We start from the raw sequence: 14347 nt of genomic DNA, 5'->3' as shown, positions 1-14347 counted from the left end.
TTATATTTTCTCCTTTCATCAATTAAATTCATTATTTCTTCTGTTACCCAAGGATTTCTACGAGACATTTGTATTCCTTTTTGCCTGCTTCATTTACTGCATTTTTATATTTACTTCTTTCATCAATTAAATTCAATATTTCTTCTGTTCCCCAAGGATTTCTACTAGCCCTCGTCTTTTTACCTACTTGATCCTCTGCTGCCTTCACTACTTCATCCCTCAAAGCTACCCATTCTTATTCTACAGTATTTCTTTCCCTCATTGCTGCCAATTGTTCCCTTATGCTCTCCCTGAAACTCTGTACAACTTCTGGTTTAGTCAGTTTATCCAGGTCCCAGCACCTTAAATTCCCACCTTTTTGAAGTTTCTTCAGTTTTAATCTACAGTGCATAACCAATAGATTGTGGTCAGAGTCCACGTCTGCCCCTGTAAATGTCTTACAATTTAAAACCTCGTTCCTAAATCTCTGTCTTACCATTACATAATCTATCTGAAATCTGTCAGTATCTCCAGGCTTCTTCCATGTATACAACCTTCTTTTATGATTCTGGAACCAAGTGTTAGCTTTGATTAAGTTGTGCTCTGTGCAAAATTCTACCAGGCGGGTTCCTCTTTCGTTTCTTACCCCCAATCCATATTCACCTACTACGTTTCCTTCTCTCCCTTTTCCTACTATCGAATTCCAGTCATCCATGACTATTACATTTTCGTCTCCCTTCACTATCTGAATAATTTCTTTTATTTCATCATACATTTCTTCAATTTCTTCGTCATCTGCAGGGCTAGTTGGCATATAAACTTGTACTACTGTAATAGGCGTGGGCTTTGTGTCTATCTTGGCCACAATAATGCGTTCACTATGCTGTTTGTAGGAGCTTAACCGCATTTCTATTTTTTTATTCATTATTAAACCTACTCCTGCATTACCCCCATTTGACTTTTATTTATAACCCTGTATTCGACTGACCACAAGTCTTGTTCCTCCTGCCACCGAACTTCACTAATTCCCACTATATCTAACTTTAACTTATCCATTTCCCTTTTTAAATTTTCTAACCTACCTGCCCAATTAAGGGATCTGACATTCCACACTCTGATCCATAGAACGCCAGTTTTCTTTCTCCTGATAACAACCCACTAACAGCCAGTAAATGAATGGGACTGCCTGTATTGAGGGTGCACAGCTCCTGAGACATCATGAGGTTCTCCAAGACTCAACCCCTAGGGCAAGTATACCTCGTGCACCAAAACATATTATGGACATTAAAATCACCCACTATGAGAAATGGGCACAGGACAAGTCCAATAAGGCCTGTGGGAGCTTCGCAGTCTATCACAATCTGTGGATGTAAATGGAGTGAGCAGATAGTGATCTTCTGACCAACATGAACTGTAATAGCTACTGTCTGTCAGTCAGTAACCAAGGAGAGAGCAGAGGAGTGGTGTGTGTTATTGACACACACAGCAACCCCTCAACTGGCTGTGTCCCCAGTCAGATCATCCTTTTGGTGAAGGGTATAGCCTTGTAGCACAGTGGCATCAGTGGCTTTAAAATTTGCTTCTTGTAAACACAAGCACAGGGGGCATGCCTGTGCTAGGAGTTTCAGTTTCAGCACATGTGTCCTCAACCCTATGTTCCACTGTAGGAGGGGTGCCATCTATAGCAGTGGTAGCATTTTCATCCTGACTTTCTGCGGGTTTAGTGACATCTCTAAACAGTCAAGAGGACTGTGTCTGTGATACAGTATCCACAGTCAACATCTATCTTCAAGAGTTCTGGAAACCAGGGTGATGCAAAACTGTTTTTGATGTGTATATTTTACAACTTGTGACAGTGTTCCCTCCATCGAGTTTTTCTGCTATTAGCCCAGCCAGGTTACCCTTCCCTTTTCTGCTGAAGTGGAGGGCATGTCTAGTATAATCCCATCTACAGATGAAAACAGCAGAAACAACAGCAATATGTGACCCTGCACCCGACATAAACAGCCATTCCAATTCCAGATTAGCTCTCCTGCCAGAAGAGCTCAAATGAGATCAGTCATGTTGTCTCAGGACAGACACAAATGAACATTGGTACGTCTCAATGCTGATGCAGCCATTGTCAGGTCACACTCTACTCTGTACCCAGGATCTCTGTCAATGCTATTACCTGGCCCATTCACTATAACCATGGTGCCTCTTCATGTGAAGTCTCTGCAAAGTCATCCTAAATCATACATTATCTGCTCCAGACCAACAACACTAGGTATAAAAAAAATTGGTGAGCTTGTATTCTGGTCCTAGTTCATCTGGTGAAAGTTGGCCAACAGCTGCAGCGAGAGAATTAGGTAACAACAAAACTTTCTTTCTCTTCAGTGACTTTGTTACATCCCTATTTTTAAACTGACTGCTGAAAATTTACAGTGCCCTGTCTACACCAATGTTTGCCTGAGGCACATCAGTTTCCAACTGAAGCAACAATCAAACTTATTTTTCATCTTCACCACAAAACTGTCAGATGAAGTTCTGAGCTTGTCCCCTCTGCTGCCTGTTGTCACTTCCCAACTCTCTCCACCTTTCTCCCTCTTTAATTTCTCCAAATCTGTCCTAGACTTGTCTAATTCAGGCCAAAGGGCTGCAGTTTTGCCCTCTTGTTCCATTATCTTCTTATTTGTGTTACTTATCCTACAAACCACTGAAGCATCTCATTTATTTCCCCAATTCCAACACTACTACAGCCCCCAATTGAAAAAAACTACAGCACGCGTCACACCAAATCCCAAAACTAACAATTCTACAATAAGTCACTTTTGGTCAGGTATTTATCACTTATGATAATGATAATACTTTAGTAAAAATTAGTAAATTAAATTAGCAATAAACAAGAAAACACATTTACAAAAACACACAGCAATATGTAAACAAACAACAACTGCAAAGATTCTGAATCAAACAACTTAAAATTTACAAGACTTTCCATAAATATGACCCAAATAATGGCTTGACTAAATGTGTGTGTATTCTATTTTGAAGAGAGGACTTTTTTGACTGAAAGCTTAAATGTTCAGCAGTCTTTCTCAGTGTGCCTGACTGCAACTTAACACCACCTCTATGTGGCAAGTAGCATTCTATCCTTTTCATATCATTGTTATACCATTCTGTGCTTTCCACTGTCTATTATTACAATCTAAATGGCTTATAATTACAAGAATATAAAATCTCGCACATCTATCCTGGCACAGGGCTGCAAACAGGTGTTTCTGGTTGCTCTACGAGCTTTTCACAAAATTTCAATCCTCAACTTTTCCCTCCAAATGCTAAAATATTTTGTCGAGTCGCACCTGCATTTTCCTGTACGCTGTTTGAGAATGGAATCATAGAGAAATAGCCTGAAGGTGGTTCGATGAACCATTTGGCAGGCACTTAATTATGAATTGAAGAGAGCCACATAGATGAACTTGGAAACAACAATGGAATCAGGTTCATCAATTTCACAATATCGGAAGGGATCAGGTTTTGATTCCATGGGGAAACAGTTGTGCCCAGTGACTGCATTTTATTTCAAGTAGTGAAGGGTTCAGCAATCAGTTGCAATAATTTTTATTGGATATCTAGATTTTGATCACTGTGTGCCCATCTTTGATGCTAAAAGACATGTGGAAAACCAATTACAATAGGGTAACACACATGCCTTGTTAAAGTTATAGTTGTGTAAGCATTAAATGGTAGTCAGTCATAAAATACATACCAGTAAATATAAGATAAAACATTAAACACACTTGTATAAGCACATACTCCCAACTGGACTATTCACGTCAGAGTTTGAGTTCACACTGACAAGGAGCGGTCACCAGTGGTGGGATTGACTTTTTGAAACCATCTATACAACCATGTAGGTTAAGATCCCAGGTATCACATACTGCAGCCATTCACCCAGGGTGACTGATGACCTTAGCTGTTTAGTCCCCCTTAAACATCCCAACAACCACCACCATTCACCTAGGTGGGCTCCCGTTTCCGAGGAATTTTTGTGACACTCAATAGCATTCAAAAAGTTCTCTTATGCAGCTGTTTGCGTGGTGTAACAGATCAGATAATAGCTTCACATGCAGAAGACTGCGAGTTCGAATCTTCTCAGGTACAGTAAACATTTCATTTATTTTTAAATCTTTATCGAAACGACTTTGATCATAATTTTTATTCAATTAATTGATTTAAATTTAATTTTTTATTTCCATTCATTTATTACATAATTTTAATCATAATACCAACTTCTTCATTTGCTCTCTCTTTTCTGATGATGACAGCGCAAAAGAAAATTAATTAATTAATTTGAAAAAAAACAATATAAATTGATTATTTTGTCTTTTGTTTTTAACTGATAAATTGGAGTGTTCAAATAATTGCATATTATAATAGATAAACAGAATTAAATTCATATTTACAAATATTATGATTGGAAAATGAATGACATGAAGACAAAAAGAAACAAATGGAAAAAGTTCATATGGTGATTAAAATCATGTGACAATGGAACAGAAATAAAAAATTACATTTAAACCAATTAAGTGAATAAAAATCAAGATCAAAGTCATTTTGATAAAGACTTAAAAATAAAAAAAAATTCACTACATCTGACAAGATTCGATCCACAACCTCCTGCATATGAAGCCAATATCCTATCAGTTACACCGCACAACCAGACTATATAATGCAACTTTTTAAATGCTACTGCTTGTCGCACAAAATCCCCCCACCCCCTTCAATTACTCACAAATGATGGCCCACCAGGGTGAATGGCTGCAGGGTGTGACACCTGGGATCTTAACCTACATCACCACACCAGTTTCAAAAAGTTAGTCCCATAGCTGGAGACCTCTCCTTGTGAGGCCGCTGTTCACAATTACAGCACACCTGGCTCCTGTGTACATCATACCAATTTTCAGTGTCCTCCTTACATGTATGATGGATTGACAACATGTATTAACTTTATTTTACCTTGACAATTCTTATTTTTTTATCAATTTATTTATTATTTTATACATTTTTAAAACTTATTAACATAAAACAAATAAGGTGGTTGTAATTGAAAGCAGTGACTAAACTTTCACAGTTGTACATGGTGTATCATCAATGGCATCATTGCTGCACATTTGGCAACTGAACATAATTTAAAAAAACAGATTGTCCAATGATGAAATCAGTGATAACATACAAGTCAATTACATTAATTTTTTAGTATAAATATTTTAAATCAATGGGGGATATATTTTTACAAAAAGATGGTCTAAGTGTACGGAGCCCCTTTCAGGCTTTTACCTGATATTTTTATCAACCATTTGGAGAATAAATTTTTCCAGAACAATCCAGATGTGACAAGTATACTAATATACTAATTCGGATAGATTGATGATATCTTGCTATTAATTAGATGTAACAACAAAGATGTTAAAATAATTGTCAAGAAGTTCAATGGGCAACAAAGGAAAATTGGATCCACGTATGACATGGAGTCAAATTGATCAGTTAACTTTTTAGATTTGAACTTTACTATTTTAAATGAGAGGCACTTGTGCTGACAATATCATAAATTACAAAGCAAACTGCCCCAGTCCGTACAAGAAATCATACTTTCAATTTCTCCATCAGTTGGTTGTTAATTCAAATTTCAAGTACAGGGGATGAAGTGAAGCTGAATACAGTAAAACATATTGCTAAGGTCAATGACTAACCTCATAATTACACCAATGACAAGTACGACAACATAGGCAGAAAGAAACTAGTTTCAATATAAGTGACAACAGCAATAATATGTACATTTGTTTACAATATTTATGTAAAATTAGTGAAGGGTGGCCTCAGTTTTTCGAAAAGAAAAAAACAAAACTGTGTGCCGGACCAAGATTCAAACATGAAACCTTTGCCTTTCGCGGGCAAGTGCTCACCGTCAAAGGTACCACAGCATGACTCAATCCATCCTCGCAGCTCCAATTCTGCCCGTGAAAGGCAAAAGTCTCAAGTTAGAGTTTTGGTCCAGCACACAGTTTCATTCTGGCAGGAAGTTTCAAGGCGTATATAGCATTAAATGTCCTGACTGCAATGCTTGCTACCTGGGAGAAACTGGTAGATGAATGGGAGGCGAGTTCAGTAAACATCTCACATTATATGTAAAAATGCAGCAGAAATATCTAACTTTGCTGTGCACCTTCTTACAAGTGGGTACAATATACCAGTTTTGTCCTCACACATGAGGATGCTGTGCAAAAAGGGAAGACGTAGATGAAAAGCACCCAGTTTTAGAAACTGTTTAAGAATCACTGGGATAAAAGCTACTATGCGCCGATCCCAGCAGATGCACTGACCTGACAATAATCACCTACTTATGCTTACACTCCTTCTAGATCACACACAGATGCAAAGTATTTACTGCATAATTACATGATGCAGTTGATAGTTTATTAATTTTAACAGCAAACTGTGTAAATTGTGTTGGATTAGTAAACGAAACACAAAAGAGAGGGCATTTTAAAGCAAAATGATTCCTGGCCTTTTGACATTCTGCTGATGGTACAGTAACTTTTAGCACCACTCTTCTTTGTTCCAATTCCTTTAATTGTACTTAGTATGGCCTGATAAAATTTTATTAACATAAATATTTGAACAAGATATTTTAAAATTATGTTCAAATGCAAAATGTGCAGCAGTAACTGGCACCAGTGGCTACACACAGTTATCACCATGTACAACTGTAAAACTTCAGTAATTACATTTAGTTACAAACACCTCTTTTGTTTTATGTACTTAAAAAAGTATAAAATAAGAAATAAAATGATAAAAAGTACAAACTGTGAAGGAAAAATGAAGTTAATACCTGTTAATGCATCATACATGTAAGGAAGGCACTGAAAACAGGTACAAAATACACTGAAGCCAACCGTCCTATAATTGTAAAAAAATGGTCCTAGTGTGAACTCAACCTCCGAAATGAGTAGTCCAGTTTAAACCATGTGCTTATACAAGGGTGTTTAATGTTTTAACTTGCGTTTACTGCTATGTACACTATGTTATCGAAAGTATCTGGACACCTGGCTGAAAATGACTTACAAATTCATGGCACCCTCCATCGGTACAGCTGGAATTCAATATGCTGTTGGCCCACCCTTAGCCTTGACGACAGCTTCCACTCTTGCAGGCATGTGTTCAATCAGGTGCTGGAAGGTTTCTTGGGGAATGGCAGCCCATTCTTCAAGGAGTGCTGCACTAAGGAGAAGTATTGATGTCAGTTGGTGAGTCCTGGGACGAAGTCAGCATTCCAAAACATCCCAAAGGTGTTCCATAGGATACAGGTCAGGACTCTATGCAGGGATGTTACTGTTGTGTAACCACTCTGCCACAGGTTGTGCATTATGAACAGGTGCTCTATTGTGTTGAAAGGTGCAATTGCCATCCCTGAATTACTCTTCAACAGTGGGAAGCAAGAAGGTGCTTAAAACATCAATGTACATCTGTGCTGTGATAGTGCCTTGCAAAACGCAACCACACCATAACACCACCGCCTGTAAAATTTACTGTTGGCACTACACCCGCTGGCAGATGACATTCACCGGACATGCGTCATATCCACACCCTACCATTGGATCACCACATTGTGTACCGTGATTCATCAATCCAAACAATGTTTTTCCACTGTTCAATCATCCAATGTTTACGCTCCTTACACAAAGTGAGGCATCGTTGGGCATTTACCAGCATGATGTATGACTTATGAGCAGCCGCTTGACCACGAAATCCAAGTTTTCTCACCTCCCACCCAACTGTCATAGTACTTGCAGTGGATCCTGATGCAGTTTGGTTCCTGTGTGATGGTCTGTATAGATGTCTGCCTATTACACATTAAGATCCTCTTCAACTGCCAGTTGTCTCTGTTAGCCAACAGACGAGGTCGGCCTGTACGTTTTTGTGCTGTACATGTCCCTTCACCTTTCCACTTCACTATCACATTGGAAACAGTGGACCTAGGGATGGTTAGGAGTGTGGAAATCTTGTGTACAGATGTATGACACAAGAGACACCCTAACACCTTACCACGTTCGAAGTCTGTGAGTTCCGCGGAGCACTCCATTCTGCTCTGTCACGATGTCTAATGACTACTGAGGTCACTGATATGGAGTACCTGGCAATAGGTGGCAGGCCAATAAACCTATTATTAGATTACATTAGATTACATTTACTTTCATTCCAATTGATCCGTAGTGAGGAGGTCCTCCAGGATGTAGAACATGTCAGAAAAACAACAATACATGACAAATATTTACAACTCAAACAAATAAGCTACTGTACCATTCCACAGGTCCCAAGTGGCATGGTCGTCATTTTTTAATGAACGCTATATGAAAGAATCATTTTACAAATACTAATGCATTGAATTTAAAATATATTTTTTAATTTATTTATAAGGTAATAAATGTGTAATACAACTAATAAATACTTATTTACAATGAACACATTACTGGGGTGTTACAAAAAGGTACGGCCAAACTTTCAGGAAACATTCCTCACACAAAATAAAGAAAGGATGTAATGTGAACATGTGTCCTGAAATGCTTAATTTCCATGTTAGAGCTCATTTTAGTTTCGTCAGTATGTACTGTACTTCCTCGATTCACCGCCAGTTGGCCCAATTGAAGGATGGTAATGTTGACTTCGGTGCTTGTGTTGACATGCGACTCACTGCTTTACAGTACTAGCATCAAGCACATCAGTACGTAGCATCAACAGGTTAGCGTTCATCACAAACGTGGTGTTGCAGTCAGTGAAATGTTTGCAAATGCGGAGTTGGCAGATGCCCATTTGATGTATGGATTAGCACAGGGCAATAGCCGTGGCGCGGTACGTTTGTATCGAGACAGATTTTCAGAACGAAGGTGTCCCGACAGGAAAACGTTCGAAGCAACTGATCGGCGTCTTAGGGAGCACGGAACATTCCAGCCTATGACTCGCAACTGGGGAAGACCTAGAACGATGAGGACACCTGCAATGGACGAGGCAATTTTTCGTGCAGTTGATGATAACCCTAATGTCAGCATCAGAGAAGTTGCTCCTGTACAAGGTAACATTGACCACGTCACTGTATGGAGAGTGCTACGAGAGAACCAGTTGTTTCTGTACCGTGTACAGCATGTACAGGCACTATCAGCAGCTGATTGGCCTCCACGGGTACACTTCTGCGAATGGTTTATCCAACAATGTGTCAATCCTCATTTCAGTGAAAATGTTCTCTTTACGGATGAGGCTTCACTCCAACGTGATCAAATTGTAAATTTTCACAATAAACATGTGTGGGCTGACGAGAATCAGCACGTAATTGTGCAATCACGTCATCAACATAGATTTTCTGTGAACGTTTGGGCAGCTCTTGTCCACGCAACCCTGGTACCAAATGTAGAGACCCTTCGAGCTCATATTGTGGACGGTTCTGATACAATACGCCATTCTCCATTGCTGCATCAGCACATCAGGGATTCCATGCGACGGAGGGTGGATGCATGTATCCTCACTAACGGAGGACATTTTGAACATTTCCTGTAACAAAGTGTTTGAAGTCACGCTGGTACGTTCTGTTGCTGTGTGTTTCCATTCCATGATTAACGTGATTTGCAGAGAAGTAATAAAATGAGCTCTAACATGGAAAGTAAGCGTTTCCAGACACATGTCCACATAATATATTTTCTTTCTTTGTGTGTGAGGAATGTTTCCTGAAAGTTTGGCCGTACCTTTTTGTAACACCCTGTATGTACAAAGATGATGTGACTTACCAAACAAAAGCGCTGGCAGGTCGATAGACACAGAGGCAAACACAAACACACACACAAAATTCGAGCTTTCGCATCTGGTGGTTGCTTCGTCAGGAAAGAGGGAAGGAGAGGGAAAGATGAAAGGATGTGGGTTTTAAGGCATACACACACACACACACACACACACACACACACACACACACACGTATCCAACCGCACATACACAGACACAAGCAGACAAGCAGATAAGCGTCTGCTTGTCTCTGTGTATGTGCGGTTGGATATGTGTGTGTGTGTGTGTGTGTGTGTGTATATATCTATCCCTTTTTCCCCCTAAGGTAAGTCTTTCCGCTCCCGGGATTGGAATGACTACTTACCCTCTCCCTTAAAACCCACATCCTTTCATCTTTCCCTCTTTCCTAACGAAGCAACCGCCGGTTGCAAAAGCTCGAATTTTGTGTGTATGTTTGCATTTGTCTGTGTGTCTATCGACCTGCCAGCGCTTTTGTTTGGTAAGTCACATCATCTTTGTTTATATATATCACACACACAAATCAGTTGGTTCTACTGAGAAATTCATCAATGAAGTAGAAGGAGTTGGCCACTAATAAATCCTTTAGGCTTCTCTTAAACTGAATTTCATTGGTATGAAAAACGTATGGTTTTGGGGGTGTCTGGATACTTTTGATCACACAGTGTATTTCATGACTGACTTACATTTAGAGCATACACAACAATAAATTTAGTAAGCCATTATTATAACTGGTTCATCACGTTTTATAGCACTGAAGATAGTGATAAAAATCTAGATATGCAATAAAGATCACTTTGACTGACTGTGACCTTTTACTACTTGATTGGAAATGATGCTCATCAGCAGCACAAATTTCTATCGGAAGAATATACACAAAGGAGCTTAGTTGTCACCAGATGATAAAACAGTTAATCAGACAGATCACACTGCGACTGACAATGAAGGAAAGAGCTGGGTGATGGATGTGAAGACAGCACAAGGTGCGGAATGACGCAGCATCACTTCCTAGAAAAAATCTGACTACAAGTACAATCCAAAACCAAAGTCTGTAGTTGTGTGCTATCACAGCAATGCATTCAAAGGCAATACAAGAAAGACGAATTTCAGCTCCGGCTCAGCAAATCCTTTCAAATACTACAGGAAAATGATTCACAAAAGAACCTAGCAGAAGACTGGAAAGAAATCTAGGATGCAGTAAATGAGGTGAGAAACGCAGTCATCAGGAAGCAGATCAGGGGCAAAAATCTTGGCTTATGGTTGAATGCATTAAGAGCTTGCGAGGAGAAGAGCAACCAAGGAGAGCCAGCTACACAGCACGGATTTTGCACTAGGCAAAAGTTCAATAAGATTTCTTGGAAAAAGAGGCTTGAAAGATGTACTATAAAGTTAACCTTTTTAAGAAGGGATACCAGAGTCACCAAAAGTTTGTCGATTACAATAATGGGATCATACTCACGAATGCATTCAATAATGCACAGAGATGGAAGCAATACCTCAGGGTGCTCCTCAGCTGTGATGAACCTAAAGATCTGTTCAAATTCCAACCTCCTGACATTGTGAATTTATATTATCCACCTCTTGCACTGGAAGAAATTAAAAGTCAGGTAATGAAGCTGAAGAAGAACAAAAGTCCAGGAGGGGGTGGAATGCAGGTGGAGGTCATTCAAGCTGGAGGTGAGAGTCTCCACAAGAGAATTCATCCATTACTCAAGAAGATATAGATTGTGCAGGAGATCCCAGAAGACTGGAAGACAGCAGAAATCTGCCCTATACACAAGAAAGGTGACAAAATGGTCTGTACCAACTACAGAGGAATCACCCTCTTAAACATCTGCTATAAGATCTTGTCCATCTGTATACTCTACAGAATCCAGCAATTTCCAGGAGAGATTGGTGAGTATCAAGGTGGTTTTAGGAAGGGCTGTTCTATTGTGGACTACAGGAATGTAATGAGACAGCTCGCCGAGAAGATGTGGGGATTTGCTGATGACCTTCATGTGCTATTCATAGATTTTAAGAAGGCATACAACTGCATTCACTGGGAGAACCTCATGAACTGCCTAATGAAGTTTGGAATACAAAAGAAACTCATCAACCCAATTAAGAATTTGTTTCACTGATTCAAAAGCCAAACTGAAGCTCGGTATCTAAGACACTAAGAGTTTTAACATAAACACAGAGTTGAGAAAAAGAGATGGTGTGTTACCAATATTGTTCAATCTGGCACTCGAAAAAATTACGAGGGAAGATTTCCATAAGAATTTTGAAAGGATTGAGGTAAAAGCTGAGAAAATCCCACACCTCACATTTCTTGACAACAAGGCCCTGCTGTCCAAATCTAAGGAGGAACTAATGTGGATGAGTGACAGCATAGAGGTGGTAGCGAGCAAGATCATTTTCTTTCCGAATGAATCGAAGATTTAGTATAAGATGACGAGCAGAACTCGTGCCTATTTGAGAGACCCATCTCCAGCTGCTGGTAGTCATAACCCAATCCCATAAAAGAGTTTATAATTTTAAATATCTGGGAATAATCTTTACACAGAACACTTTGTGTGAAGCAGACATTAAAGCAAGGATACAAGATACAAATCAATCACATTACAGTATCAAACAGCTTTCTTAATCATGGAATTTCAAGCTCCAACTCTACAAAACACTAAGAGTAAACTCATATGACTGTATTGATATGCAGTTTGTCCAAAAAACACTTAAAATAATCTCATTGTGTTCGAGAGAAAAGTCATAAGGAAGATCTACGGCCCAGTACAAGACAAGATCACTGGAAAGCAGGGTCCAGCATAATTATGAGGTGGAAGATCTATGGCAGACCAAATACCACACGCCCTATCAGAACCAAACAGCTTGTAAGGTTAGGTCATGTTGCTTGGCCTTAGAAATCCACTTATTTTACTCCCCACAATTGAAGACTGTGAGGAAGACAAACGAAAAGGTGGAGTGATGAAATCCAAAAGGACTTGCTGTCGATTGGCACACAGAGTGATTGGCAGCAGAAAGCGGAAACAAAATTCAGTGGATGAGGAGCCTTGCAACTGCGAATGGTCCTGGACCTTGTCACGTAAAGCGAGGCAAAGCAAGCAAGTGTACATACAAGTATCAATTTCTAGATGGCCGAGGCGTTACAACATTTCCACAGAGCACAGGTATAGTGATGTACCAAAGATTTAGTGGTACTGTACAGTGTAAGACACAGGTACTAAAATTCAGTCTTCAGTACTTACAAATGTACTGCTGTCTGACGCATCTACTTTACCACCAATGTAGTACGGTTGATTTTTGCAGACAATAGGAATTCCCTCACTTTCTGCTAAATCACCATAAAATTCCTTGTCTTCACTTGTTTCTTCAATGCCAGCTGGCTGGACTTGAATCTGAAATAAAAAGAAACATCTACTCAATAGTTAAATGAAATTAGATTAATGCAGAACATAGACGTTGCAAACCGTGTGTAGCTAACAACCATAACAACTATGAATTTTAAAATTTTCTTAGCACATTATATGTTCAAACAAGTTTCGGGCTTGCAGCTGGCTATCATTTGCTATACTCAACAATATTTTGACTGGAGGAGAGCCGATCATCCTCAGGTGAGCTGTCGAAGACCGATGAAGACTTCCCACTTTTGACAGTACTGTAACCTTGACATTTGCATGTTGATAAGATGTGTGTTCTACAAAGTGATTAGACAGTAGGAAGACTGATTAATACCTTACACGATGAGTGTAGCGTTAAAGTTCTGCACTTCTGAATTCTTCCTCATTACATAGAGAGACCATCAAGTGGATAAGACTACTTTGCATACCACCCAGACTTTATAGCCTTCCTAAAATTCATAAAGAAGGTCTCCCTTTATGCCCAATTGTAAGCAACACTGGTGTTTCTACATCTGATTTAATTGAATATTTTTCTTCCTTGCTGAGACCATTGATGGACAAATGCTTGCATCACATACATAAATTGGGCAATTTTACCAATAGACTGAGGAATCTCCATCTCAACAGTTCACACTGCCTAGTTAGCTTCGATACAGAATCACTTGGTACAAAGGTCCCAGTCTCCAATTCTTTGGTAGTTTCAGGTGGATGTCGCCACTTTGTTTCAAAACACTATTTTATTTTGAGCAGACTGACAGCATTGCCACAAACAGTCATTTGTCTTCCTAGTGGCGAACTTTTTTTATTGAGGACTTTGTAGAGAGAGCACTGGAATCAGCAGCCCTTGAACTGACAGTAGTTTGAAGGTATGCAAATGGTACTTTCATAGTGTGGCCTCATGGAGGAGATAAATTAATGGAGTGGATAGGCTGCTGCTCACAATACAATGGAGATGTTGGGTCACAGACAGGCAAAACAAGAACATGGCGAAACAATTAAGCTTTGGGCCAAAGGTCTTTTTCTGAAATATAACACACACACACACACACACACACACACACACACACACACACACACACACACATATATATATATATATGACCAATGTCTCTGGCTGCTCGACCAGACTGCGAGAAACAGTGCCT

General features: G+C 39.4%; 1 protein-coding gene across 3 annotated transcripts in view; it reads right to left on the bottom strand.

Moving 5' to 3' along the window:
- LOC126278245 (uncharacterized) overlaps window positions 1–14347 on the bottom strand; it is a 230757-nt gene that overhangs the window by 73353 nt on the left and 143057 nt on the right. For all 3 annotated transcript variants that reach the window (XM_049978230.1, XM_049978232.1, XM_049978231.1), the window contains exon 12: window positions 13050–13199. In XM_049978230.1, coding sequence (XP_049834187.1) covers window positions 13050–13199 — 150 coding nt within the window. The remainder of the gene's footprint in view (window positions 1–13049; window positions 13200–14347) is intronic.

Source organism: Schistocerca gregaria, chromosome 6 (genome assembly GCF_023897955.1).
Source record: "Schistocerca gregaria isolate iqSchGreg1 chromosome 6, iqSchGreg1.2, whole genome shotgun sequence".
Taxonomy (NCBI): domain Eukaryota; kingdom Metazoa; phylum Arthropoda; class Insecta; order Orthoptera; family Acrididae; genus Schistocerca; species Schistocerca gregaria.
Note: the sequence above shows the minus strand (reverse complement) of the source record. Positions and strands in the feature narration are given on the sequence as shown.